Source organism: Oncorhynchus masou, chromosome 2 (genome assembly GCF_036934945.1).
Source record: "Oncorhynchus masou masou isolate Uvic2021 chromosome 2, UVic_Omas_1.1, whole genome shotgun sequence".
NCBI classification, from domain to species: Eukaryota; Metazoa; Chordata; class Actinopteri; order Salmoniformes; family Salmonidae; genus Oncorhynchus; species Oncorhynchus masou.
This window is the reverse complement of record NC_088213.1, coordinates 24,186,655-24,209,155: the sequence shown is the minus strand read 5'-3', so window position 1 is coordinate 24,209,155 and position 22,501 is coordinate 24,186,655. Positions and strand designations below refer to the sequence as shown.

The following is a 22,501-nucleotide window of genomic DNA, read 5'->3' as shown; positions in this document are numbered from 1 at the left end:
CACGTCGAGAGACTGAAATTTTTTCCCATTCCTCCTTGCAAAACAGCTCGAGCTCAGTGAGGTTGGATGGAGAGCATTTGTGAACAGCAGTTTTCAGTTCTTTCCACAGATTCTCGATTGGATTCAGGTCTGGACTTTGACTTGGCCATTCTAACACCTGGATATGTTTATTTTTGAACCATTCTATTGTAGATTTTGCTTTATGTTTTGGATAATTGTCTTGTTGGAAGACAAATCTCCGTCCCAGTCTCAGGTCTTTTGCAGACTCCATCATTCTTCCAGAATGGTCCTGTATTTGGCTCCATCCATCTTCCCATCAATTTTAACCATCTTCCCTGTCCCTGCTGAAGAAAAGCAGGCCCAAACCATGATGCTGCCACCACCATGTTTGACAGTGGGAATGGTGTGTTCAGGGTGATGAGCTGTGTTGCTTTTACGCCAAACATAACGTTTTGCATTGTTGCCAAAAAGTTCAATTTTGGTTTCATCTGACCAGAGCACCTTCTTCCACATGTTTGGTGTGTCTCCCAGGTGGCTTGTGGCAAACTTTAAATGACACTTTTTATGGATATCTTTAAGAAATGGCTTTCTTCTTGCCACTCTTCCATAAAGGCCAGATTTGTGCAATATACGACTGATTGTTGTCCTATGGACAGAGTCTCCCACCTCAGCTGTAGATCTCTGGTGTTCATCCAGAGTGATCATGGGCCTCTTGGCTGCATCTCTGATCAGTCTTCTCCTTGTATGAGCTGAAAGTTTAGAGGGACGGCCAGGTCTTGGTAGATTTGCAGTGGTCTGATACTCCTTCCATTTCAATATTATCGCTTGCACAGTGCTCCTTGGGATGTTTAAAGCTTGGGAAATCTTTTTGTATCCAAATCCGGCTTTAAACTTCTTCACAACAGTATCTCGGACCTGCCTGGTGTGTTCCTTGTTCTTCATGATGCTCTCTGCACTTTTAACGGACCTCTGAGACTATCACAGTGCAGGTGCATTTATACGGATACTTGATTACACACAGGTGGATTGTATTTATCATCATTAGTCATTTAGGTCAACATTGGATCATTCAGAGATCCTCACTGAACTTCTGGAGAGAGTTTGCTGCACTGAAAGTAAAGGGGCTGAATAATTTTGCACGCCCAATTTTTCAGTTTTTGATTTGTTAAAAAAGTTTGAAATATACAATAAATGTCGTGCCACTTCATGATTGTGTCCCACTTGTTGTTGATTCTTCACAAAAAAATAAATTTTTATATCTTTATGTTTGAAGCCTGAAATGTGGCAAAAGGTCGCAAAGTTCAAGGGGGCCGAATACTTTCCCAAGGCACTGTACATACTGCAACCATTGTCTAGCTAGCATTGTGATACTATTCCATCCTCCAGCTTTATAAACGGGCCAGATGTTGTGCCAGATGCAGTAACAACTAGAGGTGTGCACTGAGTGCAGTGAAGGTTACTCTATGGCCTAATAAAGGGTAAGGGTATTCTCCAGGTACTCAGATCATACTGTAATGGTCACATGGGCTCTCCTGACCTTTTTTATTTATATGTGTATATGACAGCACCTTGATCCTGTACCCAAGTGTTGGTGCCTGGTACTCTATTTTCTCTGTGCATGAATAAATATGTCAAATTGACACCTTAAACCCACCCTAGCCCTATAATTACTGATGAGGTGCATGTCCTAATAGCACGCTGTACTTGATGCCTATGCATGTGACCATAGTATCTATTAAATCCCTCTACCCTAAGTGTTGGTCCAGTCTAGTACTCACCAATGGCAGGCCGTTGATGCTGGAGAGCCCCTCCTGGTCCACAAGGTTGCGTGAGATGGTGATGGAGGGCAGCTCCAGGCTCTGAGGGGGGAACTGGGGGGTGAAGGGTCCCCTGTGCTGGAGCTGGTGCCCCGGGAAGGGGGAGTCCACATCCGATAGGCCCAGGCCAGACTCTGTCTCTGGAGGAGGGGTGATGGGAGGGATCTCAAACTCCTCATCTCCCAGGCTGGGGGTGTGGAATGTCTAGAGAGCAGATAGGGAGAGGAAAGTACACGGTCATATCATCGGATTCATGTTTGCGAAATCAATACAGATTATGTGTACTGTATAGGAAACTAGTAGTGAAAGTTGGCTGAGCAGGAAAAGGAAGGAAAAGCACACTGTCACTTCAATGTATTAATTTATGATCAGTGTATGTGTACTGACCCTACAGGCCTAGATACTTTATAGTGACATTTAGCTAAAACTATCTGCAGATGTAGGATCTTCATTTGAGCCAGTTTGCCAAAGCAGGAAAATAATCCTGCAGCAACAGGACATGTGAATTATTATGTGGATTATAATTAATGGAAAAAAATAGACAAATATGCACATCCAATTCATCAGGTGCAGGCCAGAAGAACGTATCAAAGAAAAAATAAATGTCCACAACTCTGGTATGATCCCAATGATCATGTTACAGATGTAGGATCTTAATTTGATCATCCTGTTGCAGGAGAACTTTCCTGCAATGCAGGAAATGTTAAAGGTGTAGTGTATTTGAGGTTTAAAAATAATTCCGAAGTTTGTAATTTCCACTTTAAAATTTCAGAGTAGATTTTTCCTTATGAAAAATGTGTCAACCCCTACAAAAATTTCCATTAATTATAATCAAAGGAAAAAAGGAATATCCGCAACTCTGCTATGCTCCCATGGGGATTTAATCAGACGCACAAAACAGACAACGTTTCGATCCGAGTTGGAAACATTCTTATCTCTCATACCTGCATGAAGCCTTCCTTTCAGGGATTTATTGTTTAAAGTGGGAGATGTTCGGTGGAGTGGTGCTAACACTTGTCTGTAACCATACAGAGATGTAACATTTCTTAAAACCCATTAAAGTCCACTCTGAGCAAAGTAAGGAGGGAAGACGGAAAAAAAGCAACTACAAAAAAGTGAAGAAATCATGAGAGAGGAGAGGATACATGATAAAAGCCCCTTAATCTCAGGGATGGAAGATCTTGGGTCTGAAGTGCGGAGAAAATACACGTCACAGAGACATGGGTTTAAAGAAAATATTCTGAGAAATATTACGCTTGGCCAGAAGGGTTTCTCATTGTTCCCCTTGGTTGAACCCTTAAATCTGCTCATCAAACAGTCTAATCCCTCTGCCTGTGGAATTCAAGCTTTTGGTCACACTTAATTAGCTTATTTGGATTCTTGGAGATGGTACCGACTGCTCTGCTCACCTACTTCTGGTCTTGTCTTCATTGGAACATTCCTTAAGCCACTCAGTAAAAGGCCAATGTATTCACATAGCAACCCACTATGACCACATCAGACTTACATGCATATAGGACACGAGACAATTGGATACAGCCACTACTAGCATGGCAGTCAAGATACTCTTTCCTCAATATCAAAGGTCTAAAGTCGAGTTGAAATAAGTATTTCTGTTAGCTTTAGGTCAGTGTGTTGATATCAGTGTTAATACACTTTTTACCAGGACAAGCTTAGAGGGGAGGCAGAACAGAAGTCCATCAGCCTCTCTCTCTCTCTCTTTCGATCTCTCTCTTACAGGCAATGAAAAAACCTAAGGCAGTGGCAGCAGAGCGAATATGCCAGCTTAGTCCTTGATTAGAGAGTAGTAATGTTTCTGTTGCTTGCTTTGGCACACAGACACTTGAAACAAATTCATTGCCTACTCAGGGCAGCTGTCTTGACAAGCACTGCTGAATTCCAGAGGCAGAGACAGCTAATAGAGTTGTATTTTCCTGTTCCCTTAGTTTCAGACCACTTTTAAACTTTCTGATGCTTGTTTCACAGCTGTTCAATCAGTCCTCCTTTCTGAAGGAGTCACTGCATGTTCATCACAGCTTCCTCAAGGCTTCCTCATGCTTCGGTTCGGAGGGCGCCTAGCAGGACTCAACTATGTGAACCAAACTAGTGTGCTCGCATACCTTTGACCTTTGCTTGAAAAGACCTTCGCTTTAAAAATTAAAAAAAAATGCCAATAGTACTAGTTAGTCCATCTTGAGACGCCGTAACCAGTATAGAATTACTCAAAATTAATCTCCTTTTTACGCTGCTGCTACTCTCTGTTTATCATATATGCATGTCACTGTAACTATACACTCATGTACATACTACCTCAATTGGGCCGACCAACCACTGCTCCCGCACATTGGCTAACCGGGCTATCTGCATTGTGTCCCACTGACCACTCGCCAACCACTCGCTACTGCTACTATATTTTCATCATATATGCATAGTCACTGTAATCATATCTACAAGTACATACTACCTCAATCAGCCTGACTAACCGGTGTCTGTATGTAGCCTCGCTACTTTTATAGCCTCGCTACTGTATATAGCCTGTCTTTTTTACTGTTGTTTTTATTTCTTTACCTACCTATTGTTCACCTAATACCTTTTTGCACAATTAGTTAGAGCGTGTAAGTAAACATTTCACTGTATTCGGCGCACGTGACAAATAAACTTTGATTTGATTTAAGATTAATCTAAGATAACAAAAAAAAAATCTGTCATTAATTTAGATGTTTATGCCAAGGAGATCTTAGTCGCTTTACACCTAACTAGGATGTTTGGTTTAGTATTTCTCAAGTGAAAAGATTTGCATGAAAACGAGTCGTCTATCGTTGAATAACAACAAACACTTCATTGAACAATCCCTACTGTTGACCAATTACAGACAAAGGGGGATAGATTTGATTTGCCTCAATAAAAAATTATGTGTGTATGAACAGCCGGAAAAAAATCTAGCCAAAGGACAAAACAAACAACATTTTCACAAAATGTCATCATAATATATGTTTGAACTGTTTCAGTTGGGAAGCATGCGGACGATTTTATACTGTCTTAGAAAAAAGGGTTCCAAAAGGGTACTTTGGCTAGAACCCTCTGTGGAAAAGGTCCTACATAAACCCAAAAGGCTTTTACCTGGAAACAAAATGGGTTCTCCTATGGGGACAGGCAAAGAACTGTTTAAGGTTCTAGATACAGTTGAGGTCGGAAGTTTACATACACTTAGGTTGGAGTCACTAAAACTTGTTTTTCAACCACTCCCCAAATTTCTTGTTAACAAACTATAGTTTTGGTAAGTCGTTTAGGACATCTACTTTTTGCATGACACAAGTAATTTTTCCAACAATTGATTACAGACAGATTATTTCACTTATAAATCACTATATCACAATTTCAGTGGGTCAGAAGTTCACGTACACTAAGTTGACTGTGCCTTTAAGCAGTTTGGAAAATTACAGAAAGTGATGTCATGGCTTTAGAAGCTTCTGATAGGCGAATTGACATCACTTGAGTCAATTGGAGGTGTACCTGTGGATGTATTTCAAGGTCTACCTTCAAACTCAGTGCATATGTGCTTGACATCATGGGAAAATCAAAAGAAAACAGGCAAGACCTCAGAAAAATAATTGTTGACCTCCACAAGTCTGGTTCATCCTTGGGAGCAATTTCCAAAAGCCTTAAGGTACCACGTTCATCTGTACAAACAATAGTACTAAAGTATAAACACCATGGGACAACGCAGCCATCATACTGCTCAGGAAGGAGACATCTCCTAGAGATGAATGTACTTTGGTGCGAAAAGTGCAAATCTATCCTTGAACAACAGCAAAGGACCTTGTGAAGATGCTGGAGGAAACAGGTACAAAAGTATCTACATCCACAGTAAAACGAGTCCTATACTGACATAACCTGAAAGGCCGCTCAGCAAGGAAGAAGCCACTGCTCCAAAACCACAATAAAAAAGCCAGAATGCGGCTTGCAACTGCACATAGGAACAAAGATCGTACTTTTTGGAGAAATGTCCTCTGGTCTGATGAAAGAAAAATAGAACTGTCAGGCCATAATGACCATCGTTATATTTGGAGGAAAAAGGGCGACGCTTGCAAGCTGATCCCAACCGTGAAGCACGGGGGTGGCAGCATCATGTTGGGGGGTTGCTTTGCTGCAGGAGGGACGGTGCACTTCACAAAATAAATGGCATCACGAGAAGGAGAATTATGTGGATATGTTGAAGTAACATCTCAAGACATCAGTCAGGAAGTTAAAGCTTGGTCGCAAATGGGTCTTCCAAATGGACAATGACACCAAGCAAACCTCCAAAGTTGTGGCAAAATGGCTCAAGGACAACAAAGTCAAGGTATTGGAGTGGCCATCACAAAGCCCTGACCTCCTATAGAAAATGTGTGGGCAGAACTGCAAAAGCATGTGCGAGCAAGGAGGCCTACAAACCTGACTCAGTTACACCAGCTCTGTCAGGAGGAATGGGCCAAAATTCACCCAACTTATTGTGGTAAATGTGTGGAAGGCCACCCGAAACATTTGACTAAAGTTAAACAATTTAAAGGCAATGCTACCAAATACTATTTGAGTGTATGTATACTTCTGACCCACTGGGAATGTAATGAAAGAAATAAAAGCTGAAATAAATCAATCTCTCTACTATTATTCTGACATTTTACATTCTTAAAATAAAGTGGTGATCCTAACTGACCTAAGGCAGGGAATTTTTACTAGGATTAAATGTCAGGAATTGTGAAAAACTGAGATTAAATGTATTTGGCTAAGGTAAACTTCCAACTTCAACTGTATATATTTTTTCTAAGAGTGTAGAGGAGAGCAGGATAAATTACAGAAAGCTTTTAACAACCATGTACTGTGCTCTACTCTACTACTGCTATCTTATTTAATGTTAACGCCACTGAAAAAGCACTGGAACTTTTTTATTTTTTTATTTAACTAGGCAAGTCAGGTAAGAAAAAAATATTATTTTCAGTGATAACCCACTGTTCCTAGGCTAACTGCCTTGTTCGGGGGCAGAACGGCAGATTTTTACCTTGTCAGCTCAGGGATTTGATCTTGCAACCTTGCAACTGTTTGGTTACTCAGCCAATGCTCTAACCAGGCCAATGCTCTAATCAAGAGAGAACATCATCATCACAGGCTTCATTACCAATCTGAACCTGTCATTTAGAGAAGAATGATGTGCAGTAAAAAAGGGCTTCTCTGTTTGTTTGGCTGGTTTCACAGGCCTCAGAAGGATACTTTAGGGGAGGAAAAATGGACATTGCCATTACATTAATTTGTATTACTCTCTGACCTTTTCATATGGGTACAACTTGCCAAGATCTGTGTGGAAGGAGCTAAACCAGGACAGTGAACAGAGCTGGATAGGGATGTTGGACTGTAGGCTGATGCATTGTGGCCTGAATTATAGTGGCAAGCAGAATGAGTTTTTAGACAGCCTTCCCTTAGACGAAGATGAGCAAAGGTGAGCTCCATTTTTATAGTAAAACAGAGCTAATGTGACCATGACCTTCAAGACACACTGACCTGCCCTGGAGGGCAGGAATAGAGGAATGTTATTTTCCTAGTTTCTGATAAATAGTGTAATGGAGGGAGGGAGAGAGAGAGGAAGTGAGATCGATATCAAAGACTCTGGTTGTGTTCCTCATCTCCCGTCCATAAAGATGATCCAAATTAACATCTGCACGAGTTGGGAGCTGAAAATTGATACATGAAGTTAGCTAAGGCTCGCCTGGGGTACGGAGGGAGTGTGTCAGCTGTCAGTGCAGGGCAGGCCTCTCTTCCTCAGGGGAGGGGTGCCAGACTAGGAGTGCTTGCCTGCCTGCCTGGCTGGATGGATGGCTGGTGGAGCCCAGAGAGTAACACACTGTTACAGCATTGCAGCATTACTGCCTGGTGTCACTTCACATAAAACCTGGCTAATTCTGCACCAGGAGCAGTTTAGAAGGGCTCTGATCTCAGATTAAGAGATGCACAATCCACTTCCTTCACATCAGCAGCCTGGTTATCCATTTAAATTGTTATGAAAGCTCAGCCCAGCCAAGTGCCAAGCAAACCAGATGTTGGCTTCATGTGTGTGTGTCCATGTCCGTCACTGTGTGTGTGTGTTATGTGTTATGTGTGCCTGCATGTGTGACGGGTCGTTCCATGGGCAGGCGGAGGATCCGATGGCATAGGGGGCAGAGCAGGGCTTGTAAGAGGGAGCTGAGGCCAGACCAGATCAATCCAGCATGTGTGGGCAGATGTATAGGGAATCTCCCAAGCAGCCACAGAGCCCCAGTGCTGTATGATATAGTGTGTTGTTAATACACAGGCAGCATTACGTGCATGGTGAAAAGGCCATTAGATTTATGACAAACACATTGGCTCACTGCTAAAGTGTTGACTATTGGAGCTAACAGGCAAGGATTATGGAAATGTTCAGGAAAAGCATGAGACGATTCATGGTTGAGTTTCAGATGCTAATGATCTGATGTGTTTCTGTGAACCATCGAGGACTCCACTCTCTCTCATATTCCTTCTATCTAGAACATGTATGGTGTTCTCACTCCCAATATCGAAGACAGCAGCAAGAAAAAGCTTTTGAGGCAATATCTCCAGCCTTTCAATAAACTTCTGTAATCCAATTCACTGATGCAATAACCAAGACTTGTTAAAGGCAGAGCCATGCAATTACTGAATATAATAGGCCCCGGGATCAATAGAGCCAGGATTGAGACTCCAGTTTCCAATATCTCGCGAGGCAGCAGAGCATAAAGCTACTCAAATGATAACATCACGGTGGGACCGCAATCAACATTTCAAATGTGTAACCATCTCGAATCCTTTTCTACATAGATCATTACTCCTGTCTAATTTGATTGGAAGGGAGAAGTGATACCCACCGCTGAGTGGAATTGAATCCCGGTGTACAGTATCATACTCTCTAAGGAGAGCAGTCAAGCCTCCCTGTCAGGATGGGTGTTTTAACAGGAGCACACCAAGGTCATGTTATCTCATTCTGTAAGTGCAGAATAATAACACACCAGCCATCTACAGTAAATATCCAATGTTATTTTATCTGTTACATATGACGTTTTGGTTGGTTTTGATACACCAGCCATCTACATATCCAATGTTATTGTATCTATTGGATAAGCATATTGGTTTATTTTGATACACTAGTCATCTAAGTATCTAATATTGTTTATAATATCTATTTGATATAATATCTAATATAATATCTATTTGAATAAGCATGTTGGCTTATTTAAAGATGTTCTCTGAGTTTGAGTATACCAGTGAGTAATAGCATGTAGTGTTTGTGTAGAAATTACTCATAAACTAGTGTTCCGTATTATACAAGAGTTGCAAGAGAACTGATGTTAGCTTTTTTTTTTACAATTACCGTTAGCCTCAATTGTCTATGCAGAATGCAGTTGTATATATTTAGCTGCTGTCATAGTCACTCATTCATCATGGAGCCAGATCCATTTTGGCTGGTGCTGGTACAGCCTTCCCTTCCAGTGCACCCAGAGCCAAGGCCTGTCACATTAACTTGATTAATACAGCGTTACTGTAGAGAGAAATCTCATTTTAGTGTGAAATTACACAACTCAAAGTGGAAAGTCACTTAAATTTCTCCTCAGTTCAGGTTACAAGAAACAATACTTCACATACTCCAATCCTTTTTTCATTAGAAAAAATAAATTATCTATGCTCTGCCTGTGGTTACACCATTTTTTTTATCATTCTCTCTTTACATGCACACACACACACACACACAAAAAGTGGGCTGAAGTACAATGCCATCTGCGCCGTAACACTGGAAACAGTTGTTCCTTTTGATAAAATGCAAATGAGCTGCTTGGCTGTTCTATTAACTCTCCTGCCCTCGCCCTACCACCCGCCCACCAGCCCCCACCCTGCCAGTCCAGCCACACTGGGCTTTCACAGCTTGGGCTGAATGCTCTCTGAACAGCTTGTGATGGCGTGGCCTCGACTCGCCTCACCACAGAGGGCCTCAGCCATAGAAGTAGAGTTACTAGATTGGGTTAAAAAAAATCACCTTTGACCACGGCACATTGAGTTGCATGAGGATGCCAGTTCTAGTAATTATATTTCTTTGGCCTCAGCAGCCCCTGGACATGGAGGATGGATGCACCTAGTTTGAGAAAATGTGTTGGCAAATGGAACATCTCCCTATATGACTCTAAACTTCTTGATGCTACCCATCCCGTTAGCGGGATCATTTTCATCAGCAACCGCTGTAATGCTATACATAGCACCACAGTCAAATAATATTACAAAAAAATATTAATATTCATGAAATCACAAGTGCAATATTGCAAAACACAGCTAAGCCTTGTGTTAATCCAGCTGTCGTCTCAGATTTTGAAATTATGCTTTACAGCGAGAGCAATCCAAGCATTTGTGTAAGTTTATTGATAGCATAACAAAACATTATGGTCACGAAAATCAGAAAAGCAATCAAATTAATCGTTTACCTTTGATGATCTTCAGATGTTTTCACTGACGAGGCTCCCAGTTACACGACAAATGTTCCTTTTGTTCCATAAAGACTATTTTTATACCCAAAATACCTCCGGTTGTTTGTCGCGTTATGTTCAGAAATCCACAGGAAAGAGCGGTCACGACAACGCAGACGTATATTCCAAATAATATCCATAATGTCCACAGAAACATGTCAAACGTTTTTTATAATCAATCCTCAGGTTGTTTTTAAAATATATATTCAATAATATATCAAACGGGTGTGTAGGTTTTTCAATAATACCCGGGAGAAACAATGGCCGCTTTACTCTGTAGCACAAAACTCACTCTGAGAGCCCCCACCTATCCATTTACGCAATGTGATCTGTCACAATCATTTTTCAAAATAAAAGCCTGAAACTATGTCTAAGGACTGTTGACACCTTAGGGAAGCTATAGCAAAAGGAATCTGGTTGACATCCCTTTAAATGTAGCATAGGCATGCACAGAAACAGAGAGGTTTCAAAATAAGAGGCACTTCCTGATTGGATTTTCCTCAGGTTTTCGCCTGCAATATCAGTTATGTTATACTCACAGACAATATTTTTACAGTTTTGGAAACTTTAGAGTGTTTTCTATCCTAATCTGACAATTATATGCATATTCTAGTTTCTGGGGCTGAGAAATAGGCAGTTTCAAATGGTTATGTTTTTTAGCCAAAAATGAAAATACTGCCCCCTACACGCAAAAGGTTAAGGCTTTGTAGTTGGGTCAGTCTGTGCAGTCCCTGCTGTACTGTAACTGCTTGACTGAGTAGCATCACCATTGAGGTATTGAGTTAAGAAACTATAGCTTTCTCAACCATGGAGAGAGATGTGATGTGTAACATTACAAAGGAATCTGTTTTGCTCTTCTCTATGGCAATACTGTGGTTGCTTGGTACATGGTTGAGAGAGCAGGCTAGATCAGTCTCTCTTTAGACAGCACCATGGTACTCTAAACAGTATGAGATTGCCCTGTTTTGAACTACTGTGGATGGATGATGGGTATTTTTGGTGCACTTATCCCTAATGACAGGGCAGGAGAGAGGGTGGAGGTCGACTACACTGGTATATTTAGCACACGGTTGAATCCTCAGTCACCAACGCTCAGAGGGACATGAAATGTGAGTTTGGCAGCTTAGCAGCAGTAGTCCCAAACCTACTTTATGTGTCCTTACCATAACATACACAGATCATTCAGATACTTCTAAAGTCATGCCACATGACATTCAAGGCATTGGAACTGCCAGGCAAGACAGAGAGTGGTTTTGTGAGTGATGGCACGTGTTTCTCCTCAGGCTCCTTGATCATGTCTTGAAACACGAGGGAAAACAGGTGATTACATCCCTAACTTTCTGACACCTCACCTTGACTCACCTAGAGACATCACAAGTCTTTCAGAAGAGAGGGCTCTATATTGAACTTGACTAATCTTACTAATTATCTGCGCAGGGTCTTGCTTCAGTATGAAGCAATTTAACAGCAATATAACAAAGCCTTATATTAATTTTATTTTACTAGGCAAGTCAGTTAAGAACAAATTCTTACTTTCAATGACAGCCTAGGAACAGTTCTGCCCCTGTTCAGGGGCAGAATGACAGATTTGTACCATTGTCAGCTCGGGGATTTGAACTTGCAACCTTTCGGTTACTAGTCCAATGCTCTAGCCACTAGGCTAGCCTGCCGCCCCAATAGAAAATAAAAAAATGAAGCAATTTATCAGCAATACAACAAAGCCTTACTCGATGTTAAAAACAATTGTAGACTATAATTTGCTATAGCTTGTATGCTGGTACACTGTCTGAAAAAAATAGTAGTTATCTCTGACATCTTCATCTGATTCATTGACTTCCCTACATCTCCATTATTGGCCTTGACATGATCAGAATGTGGAGAAGGGATCAGAGCGTGGAGAAGGGATTAGAACGTGGAGAAGGGATCAGAGCGTGGAGAAGGGATCAGAGCGTGGAGAAGGGATCAGAGCGTGGAGAAGGGATCAGAGCGTGGAGAAGGGATCAGAGCATGGAGAAGGGATCAGAGCGTGGATAAGGGATCAGAACGTGGAGAAGGGATCAGAATGTGGATCAGAACGTGGAGAAGAGATCAGAAAGTGGAGAAGGGATCAGAAAGTGGAGAAGCGATCAGAACTTGAATCTGAACGTGGAGAAGGGATCAGAACGTGGATCAGAACGTGGAGAAGGGATCAGAACGTGGAGAATGCATCAGAATGTGGAGAAGGGATCAGAATGTGGAGAAGGGATCAGAATATGGATCAGAACGTAGAAAAGAGATCAGAACGTGGAGAAAGAGATCAGAAAATGGAGAAGGTATAGTTGAGGAAAGTGGAGAAGGGATACTTACATCACCACCACCAGCGACATCTGCCATGTTCATGTAGTTGTTGTTGTTGGCAAACTGCAAGAGAAGAGAACAGATCATCATTATACCTCTGGCCTCGTACCAAGATTATGTCAAATCAGTGTCACAGAGATATTTCCTTTCACAGATCCATTCAATTAGTGCCACTTGCGTTTACATTTTTCAAATTTACATGTTGAGTTAAGTCCTAGTTGTTTCTGCTTGGGTGAGTAATTTCTGCCACATTGCTCTATTGTCACGTAGTAGAAAGATGTCTTTCGAGAGGTTATAGCCAATTCACTGCAAGGTAATGAAAATCTGGGCCGGCTATTCATGCCTTATGGGATGGTAATTAAGCACGGGTTTGCATCACAAAGCAAAGTATCAAGATGTTCTGGCAGGTTATTAACTTCAAGTAACCCAAGGGAGGAGGATGCTGCCAAGGAACAAAAACAAGATGGTGGGAGAGTACCAATAGGACATGGAGCGGTTGTGGTTTTTTGGATTGGTGAAAGGCAAGCATGAATGGAGGGGATAAGTGTATCTAGATGAGCTATTACAAAATGTGTCCTCTAGTTTAGTTAAGAAATAGCAACAGCGCTGTGTTTTGCGTTCATGACGAGCCCCCTAAACCCACACACACAGCCCTCTTAGCAAAATGGCTGCCACTTCCTTTCTTCGGAGACACAAGCGTGCTGACAGGTAGGAACAATGGGAGACAGAATGAAGAATTATGCACTAGCAGCTGGGCCCTAGAGCACAATGCACCTCTCTGTGACCAGGCTACAGCAGCAGCACAAACCCCACAAACCCCAGCCTACACCGGGCAGGGAGGAAGAGGGGAAGAGGTTTGTGTCTTCATGAGTCCTCCCTCTGTGAGACACTTTCTCCATTTGCACAAAGCGCTGGAATAATCTCATTTTGTGTATTTATTTCAAAGTCATTCTAGTGAAACATTATGAATATGGAACAACTCAAATATAGAGGGAGAGAAAAAATGGTTTCTTATCTTTAGCGGAAGCCAAACAATAGTGGAAATAAATTAAGACCATCAGATGAGAAGTGCATTAATTTATTTTCCACTCCTTTGTTTTTTTCTCCCCTTGTTTTCTTGTGAGTGGTTAGTATGCGAATGTAATTACCAAAAGAACTGTGGCTAATCAACTGTGAATGGTATCCATTAATTAGCCTATGCCTTGGAGAGAGAGCGTGTAGAATCAGCAGCAATGTTAACAGCGTAATGCACCAATGAGAAGGGAAGCCACAAGACCCACTAGCAGTTGGCAAAGCAGGTGGTTTGATACATTCAACACAACCCGTTTGAAGACCTCTTTACCTGGAGCTGTCCCACTGAACTGTATCTGAGCTGAGCACTCAAACACACACACTTCCCCCCTCTGTACTTTCAGACCTGACATGGCCCGGGTACATCGGGCATTCTGAGGAGCACAAACAGACACACACACACACACACACACACACACACACACACACACACACACACACACACACACACACACACACACACACACACACACACACACATCTGGCATTCTGAGCAGCACTCTGCTAGTAATTAACCTTAACGCAGCCTGGGCTTATCTGTGAAGTGTTACACTGTCCCCTTCCTTTAGATTACAAATTGAAGCCTCAGAGATATCGCTCTCTATTGAAACACAGGCAACATTGTGTTGATGTAGGGAGAGATAGGAGGGTTTTGTGCAGTGCTACCTCTTCCTAACCCCCTTGGTTTTCACTGGTGAGTGAACAAACAATAGCTCTGGAATCAAGAGAACTCTCTGAACATTCTGGAAAATGGAGAGGGAACATAAGAATCTAAGGAGGTCAATACATAATTTTGTTGTTATTGTGGGCTTTCTAATGGCAAGAACTGATGCGGAGGTAGGCTATGTGTTCACAGAGCATGCAGGCAGATTTGAGTGTGTTGGTTGTCAGTGTTTAGTTAATCATTAATGTCATCAACATCCAACCGTTTCCCAATGCAATTACTACCTTCAATATACAGATGTAGGATCTTAATTTGATCACTCTTTTGTTGCTGAATATTTTTCTGTGCCGCAGAAAATGCAGTTGAGCTTCGTGATCTACATAAATTCACTGAAAACCCGCACTAACACACGGTTATATTGACAGTATTCCACTTTTCATGTAGCTTCATTTTGACCAGCTAATAGCCTAACCACTGATCAAGCAACATTATGGACTAAACATGAAAATCCTGTTGCACAGGATTATTTTGCTGCGACAATACAGGTCACATTAAGATCCTATATCTGTAAACTACCGCCTCTGTGGTGTGTGCTCCCAACACATGGTGAATTTATACCTCAATAATACTGTATGTACATATCAGAGAACAAATCCATGTAAATTCTTCCATTGGTTGCCTCTCCTTCCAGTTCTCTGCTGCCATCGACTGGAACGAACTACCAAAATCTCTGAAACTGGAAACACTAATCTCCTCACTAGCTTTACGCACCAGCTGTCAGAGTACCTCACAGATGACTGTACCTGTACATAGCCCATCTATAATTTAGCCCAAACAACTACCTCTTCCCCTACTGTATTTATTTATTTATTTTGCTCCTTTGCACCCCATGATTTCTATTTCTACTTTGCACATTCTTCCACTGCAAATCTACCATTCCAGTGTTTTACTTGCTATATTGTATTTACTTCGCCACCATGGCCTTTTTTTGGCCTTTACCTCCCTTATCTCACCTCATTTGCTCACATCATATTAAGACTTATTTTTTTTTTTTATTTTACTCCATGTGTAACTCTGCATTGTTGTATGTGTCAAATTGCTTTGCTTTATGTTGGCCAGGTCTCAATTGTAAATGAGAACTTGTTCTCAACTTGCCTACCTGGTTAAATAAAGGTGAAATACAAAAATAAAAAATACAAACACCAGGCTCTAAGGTGAGACAATAGGAAAACAAACAACAACAATTGATGCTGGCCTGAGGTCCAGTAAATTAGCTTCAGAGAAAACACTGCAAAAAGGAAAGTTTTGTGAAACTCTTTAGGAAGACTGCCCTGTTTCCATGAGGTGTGTTTTATTGTGCTTCCAGTTCCAGGGCCCAGTTCTTTCCTCTGAGAACTATACTGTGTATCCCAAATGGCACCCTATGCCCTATGTAGTGCACTAATTTTGATCAAAACCCTATGGGCCCTGGTCAAGAGCAGTGCACTATAAAAGGAACAGGGTGCCATTTGGGACACATCCTAGTCTCTCATCAACACCATTGGAAATAGTCCCCAGCCTCCAGTATCAATCTTGACCATTAAGAGCTTTACCCTAACGTGGCAGTCGCTTGGCCACATCCTCAGTGGACAGCAAGTAGCAACACGATCAGATCTTGTTATTATTATATTGTTGCTCCCAATTAATCTTTGTGGAACGCCGGCGTTTAATGTTCATGTTTCACGGCCGGCCCTGAGTCAAATGCCAGATGAAATTAAGTGTGATTGGAAGGTCTGTGCAGCTGACGGCAGAGCCTGCACTAAAATGGGTCAGAGCAGACAATGAGCGCTCTGTAATTAAAATGATGAGATGAGCAGGATGGATGAACAAACTCTGCCTGCTACAGTCCTCGTTAGGACAAAACCAAACCACGCTATGTTACACAGGAAGCTTTTTGGCAGCAGTGAAATCTGCCACTGGTTGAACTAAGGGGTATTATCACCCGAACATGACAGAGTAAATGTTACAGAAATGTTATCATGGGGTGTTCTTATAGGAACCAGGGAACTGGGAGTGAAAAATCTGTAGGAACATAAGAGCACAGCAGCAACAGGCCAGGCCAACCTGTTACTAAGCATTAGACAGCCCTCACATTCAAGTTCCAAGCTCAGCATGATTGGAAAAACAAGTGATGTCTCTCTTTCCCTCTCCCAATCTCTCTCTATCTCATAAAGGCTCTATCTGGCAGAGGGGAACAAGCAGCAGTAGAGTAGAGTAGAGCTTTAAAATAGCCTTGGGATAGAAGGCTTTTATTAATAGAGTGGATCCATGGCCAAAGGAGCTCTGTGTAACACGAGCCTCGACGGTGTGAGAGAGACAGAAACGGCTAAATGACAGAGCAAACACACTGACTGACCGGCCATCTACCTAGTGTTTTCACTCCCAGCCACTTCCTCTCTATCTGCACCAGCAGCAAATTTCTTTCTTCAATAAATGTTTCAGAGAACAGAGAATTAAAGAGCTTACATGATCCTGATCCTGCCGTGAAAAGACTGTAAATTCTGTACTGTCTGGGAAAACACTCACAGAGAGAGACAGAAAAGCATTAAGCTTTCCTCACAGTGAATCAGACGAAGAGATTAGTTCATATTTCTCTCTGTGTTTTGAGGAGGGAAAGAATATCCAATATTTTTTCTATTGGCAGTCTTCGCTCACATTATAGTGCTATGATGAGCTTTGTGAGAGCTGGAAGAGGAGGAGGGGAGATGGTGGCTCTTTACATCTTCATTTGCTGAGATGCATTTGCTTTCTCCATGTACTGTAAATACCATAGTAATTCATCGGTTTGCTTTTATTTGGCAAGACTTTCCACCCAGTAACTTGCATTAGGATCTTTTACTTCACATTTTCCTGTATGCATATATATTTACAAACTGACATTCTCCACAAGCAGGTACATTTGATAACCCTGGCAAAGCCATTGTATGACAGATACCAGTGTCATTTCAATATCTTCTAACCATAGTTCAAGAATATTTGTATGAACATATATCATATTGGAAATAAGCTGTTGACAGCTATTATACCAAACACTATTATTTCAACCCCAGGGCAAACACAATATTACACCAGTATGACCCCATCGAACCCCCAGTATGAGGTAGGAACCAAATGGATCAAATCAGTAAACATGGGAAGGACAAGTTAGACCCACAATTATGCCTTGAGAGCCTCTGTTGGCCAACTGTCATATGATGATGCTCATAAATGTCAGCTTGGACTGTTGTGCTGGTTTGGTCACCATACAGTCCAGATTCACAAGAGCATGAACAGAGAGCAAAGTCATCGAAAACATAATTTTATAAGAAAAAATCAAGTAATTCTTTCCTCTTAAGTCTTGGAGTGTAAAATTACATACTAAATTGAATACAAAGGGTCTAGAATCTTCCCTCTTCATCTGAACTATTCAATTCCAAAGTTGACTCATGAATAAAGCAACATGAAATTACCTCACAATAACTGATTGGCCATGTCACAAATATCCAGAGAAGAGAAAAAACAATGTCTACTCTGTGATGGACGAGACACAGAATGAGCAGAAAATAGGCTACTTAGGTTACACAATACAATCCAAAGCCATCAGTATCAGTACCTGCTTGACAGCAGGTAAGCACCTTGACTGTGTTCCTCCTCCCTCCTCCTCACAGATACACCAAAAACTAATTCAATCTAGAACAGCCATTCGCCAGAAACATATCAGCTGCTGACAAGCAATTTTACAGTTCAACTATGAGCTCAGTAATCACAGCATAGCCTCTGTTCTCCAGGACATGATGCTTATGCTAATGTAATTTCCAGTCCAGTCATCGCTCTGTAAGAAGGATAAAACACCAGTCAACTTGCAACTACACTATGCCTCTAGTTCAGTCCAGAGTATAAACACAAGTACTTTGCTCTGTTTTTTTATTTTAATATTTCCTTTAAGATGACAGCCACTGTAGCTTTGGCCCTTTCATTTAGCAGAAGGGAAGGAGACCAAGACTAGCAATACAAATGGAACACTTTCCCTTCTGCCCAACCTCCACCAGGCCAGTTGCAGCTTGGGTAAACACCAATCTCTGATTCCCTGGGTCCTCCTCACCAAATACATGCTCATTTACCACCCAATTCAGCATAAACAGTCTGCAGCTGGACCCTCCTGTGATTATAGGGGCTATTTACCCCCAGCATACCCCCATACATGCAGTGCCAAGCTGACACATATAGATATATATATATATATATACCTCACTATGTGTTCTGCAGTCAATTTGTAAAGCGACTCCAGTGCACAGCGTGTCCACACAGTCAGCTCACAAGCTGTGTTCTGATCTGCAGGATGGATCGATCTGTAATTCAGTTTAAAGCTAAAATCATTACTCCCACAGCACAGCACAGACTGTTCCCTCCCATCAGAACTAACTGACTGTTGGTCCAGGACTACACAAGAAGTAACATTAAAGTGAATTTCTCTCTGTCTGTCTCCCATCTTTCCTTCTCTCTCTTATTCTCTCTACTAGAGGTTGACCGAATATGATTTTTCAACGCCGATACTGATTATTGGAGGACCAAAAAAGATACAGATTAATCGGCCGTTTAAATGACAATTGCAACATTACTGAATGAACACTTATTTTAACTTAATATAATACATCAATAAAATCAATTTAGCCTCAAATAAATAATGAAACATGTTTAATTTGGTTTAAATAATGCAAAAACAAAGTGTTGGAGAAGAAAGTAAAAGTGCAATATGTGCTATGTAAGAAAGCTAACGTTTAAGTTCCTTGCTCAGAACATGAGAACATATGAAAGCTGGTGGTTCCTTTTAACATGAGTCTTCAATATTTCCATGTAAGAAGTTTTAGGTTGTAGTTATTATAGGAATTATAGGACTATTTCTCTCCATACCATTTGTATTTCATTAACCTTTGACTATTGGATGTTCTTATAGGCACTTTAGTATTGCCAGTGTAACAGTATAGCTTCCGCCCCTCTCCTCGCTCCTACCTGGGCTCGAACCAGGAACACAACGACAACAGCCACCCTCGAAGCAGCGTTACCCATCACTCCACAAAAGCCACAGCCCTTGCAGGGCAAGGGGAACAACTACTCCAAGTCTCAGAGCGAGTGACGTTCGAAACGCTATTGGCGCGCACCCCGCTAACTAGCTAGCCATTTCACATCGGTTACACCAGCCTAATCTCGTGAGTTGATAGGCTTGAAGTTATAAACAGCTGTTGACAAACGCACAAAGGTGCAGTTTGAATGAATGCTTACGAGCCTGCTGGTGCCTACCATCGCTCAGTTAGACTGCTCTATCAAATAATAGACTTAGTTATAACATGATAACACACAGAAATACGAGCCTTAGGTCATTAATTTGGTCGAATCTGGAAACTACGTTTATTCTTTCAGTGAAATACGGAACCGTTCCGTATTTTATCTAACGGGTGGCATCCACAAGTCTAAATATTCCTGTTACATTGTTACATTGCACAACCTTCAATGTTATGTCATATTTACGTAAAATTCTGACAAATTAGGCGGTCCAAACTGTTGCATATACACTGACTCTGCGTGCAATGAACGCAATAGAAGTGACACAATTTCACCTGGTTAATATTGCCTGCTAACCTAGATTTCTTTTAGCTAAATATGCAGGTTTAAAAATATATACTTCTGTGTATTGATTTTAAGAGAGGCATTGATGTTTATGGTTAGGTACACATTGGAGCAACAATACGCACTGCATCGATTATATCTAACGCAGGACACGCTAGATAAACTAGTAATATCATCAACCATGTGTAGTTAACTAGTGATTATGATTGATTGCTTGATCATTTTTTATAAGATAAGTATAATGCTAGCTAGCAACTTACCTTGGCTTACCGCATTCGCGTAACAGGCAGTCTCCTCGTGGATTGCAATGAGAGGCAGATGGTTAGAGCATTGGACTAGTTAACTGTAAGTTTGCAAGATTGAATCCCCCGAGCTGACAATGTAAAAATCTGTTGTTCTGCCCCTGAACGAGGCAGTTAACCCACCGTTCCTAGGCCGTCATTGAAAATAAGAACGTGTTCTTAACTGACTTGCCTAGTTAAATAAAGATTAAATGAAGGTGTAAAAAAATGTTTTAGTCCAAATCGAGCCTCTGTAATCCAAAGGTTAGAAATGCTAACAAGTACATGTAACATCCCATAGAGAATGCTAACTAAATGCTAACAAGCTTATTGTGAACATTTTATACAGTCTCTGACCTAAATTATTTACAGGACAGACATCCCAGCTCATAAATTTATACAGAAAAATGCTACACAGTTTGTTGCACGCACAAAACAAATAATAGACAAGGCTCCAGCAATAGATTCTCTGGTGTTACCAATCTTAGCTTGATTTTGGAATAAGTTAACTAGCTACTAAATTAGCAAATCAAAAGCACAACTGCAGAGCAATTAGAACATTTTAGACAGCTAACTTAATAGTAATAATATATCTTGCTGGCAAAGATTTAGTTGTGAATTCCATGTAACAACTACTGTAACAAGGCTCCAGTCTCTCGCCATTGTGTGCTTGTAAACAATCACCACATGACTGGGAACGATAATGAAAAATATGTGACAGGTGAAATAAAGAATCGGATTTTCTTAATCTCCTAACGTATTGCACAAATTGACTGTAAATATTTACTTAAAAAGTAGCTACAAACAGTAAAATGTGTAAAAAAAACTTCAAATAACTCGTTTCAACGGTATTGACGGTATTGAAAAACGATCCCATGGCTATTTCCAAATATCCAGTTATATGGTACAGTATATACGGTATACCATTCAAGCCTATCTCTCACCCCTCACTAGATTGGAATGGAGCAGTAGAACAGGTCTGAGAGAGAAAGGCTTGGTGTTATCAGAGGTCTGGATCTAACAGATGACAGTTTTATTCAGTTTGTGTCTGATTGTCTCTCTCTTTAACAGCCTGTCCACTCTTCTTCTCTGGCCCTGCATTGGTTGCATCCCAAATGGATCACTATTCCATAGGTCTTTCGTCAAAAGTAGTGCACTATTTAGGAAATAGGTTGCTATTTGGGACATGCCCATTGTGTTGTCAGTCTGCCCTGTTTGCTTTAATAAATCTGACCTGATGGAATTGTTTAACCCCATGCTGGGAAATCAACATGGCTATAAAAGACCACCTGTTCACTGTTCACTTATACTCTACCAGTGTTTGATGTCTTGCGTCACAAATATTACTCTATTACCTATATAGCAGTACTTTTGACCAGAGCCCTATGAGAGCCCTATGGGCCCTGGTCAAAAGTAGTGCACTATGTAGGGAATAGGTTCCCATTTGGGAAGCAACCTCGGTGGAGTTGAGTGTATTAATAAAACTGAGTTTCAGGTCTCATGTGCAGGTCCCCTCAGAAAGATTTTGTGTAAGCTCACTTTAACTTATATGAAAGATACAGTCCCAAGGGTGCTCTCTCTGAAATGTGAGAGCACCTAATATAGATGTGTCTATTTGGGGCGGGAGTTAAACCTAAGTAGAGCTTCCCAGGTACCATGTTACAGTACATGGCATAACTAAGAACATTACTGCTTTCTTGTTGCTGGCTTAAGAAACATGGGCTACACTTGGAAACAAGCTGAAGTGGTCAATTAAGAAAATAAAGGAAATGAGATTGAATGATTTTATAGAGTGCTTTGCTTTCAAGTTTCTTCTCTGGGCCAACTTGTTTTGGTAGTGTTGAGAGAGAGACTGTAAGTAAATGTCTGAGGTTAGTGATGCAGACAACTTTTGCCGTGTTCGCTGCAGAGCAAACATAACCAACACTGGGCCGAGGAGAGTTGTGGTTTGGTTCCGTTTGAAACATTTTTCTTGTTATTAATCCTGTGTCACATATTCACCGTTGTCCAAAAATGTTCCCTACAACTCAAACAATGCTTCATCTGTTTCAGGAATATGGAATATGTGGATAAATAGGCAGTATCAATCAACCACGTTCGGAATTATGATGACACAAAGCTACTTCCATTACAGTCAATACAAATTCACAA

General features: G+C 41.2%; 1 protein-coding gene across 1 annotated transcript in view; it reads right to left on the bottom strand.

Annotated features, from left to right (window-relative positions):
• Positions 1–22,501, bottom strand: part of LOC135557211 (TOX high mobility group box family member 3-like) — a 59,812-nt gene that overhangs the window by 11,683 nt on the left and 25,628 nt on the right. The window contains exons 2-3 of the mRNA XM_064990418.1: positions 12,701–12,754; positions 1,779–2,021 (exon numbers count right to left, since the gene is read on the bottom strand). Coding sequence (XP_064846490.1) covers positions 1,779–2,021; positions 12,701–12,754 — 297 coding nt within the window. The remainder of the gene's footprint in view (positions 1–1,778; positions 2,022–12,700; positions 12,755–22,501) is intronic.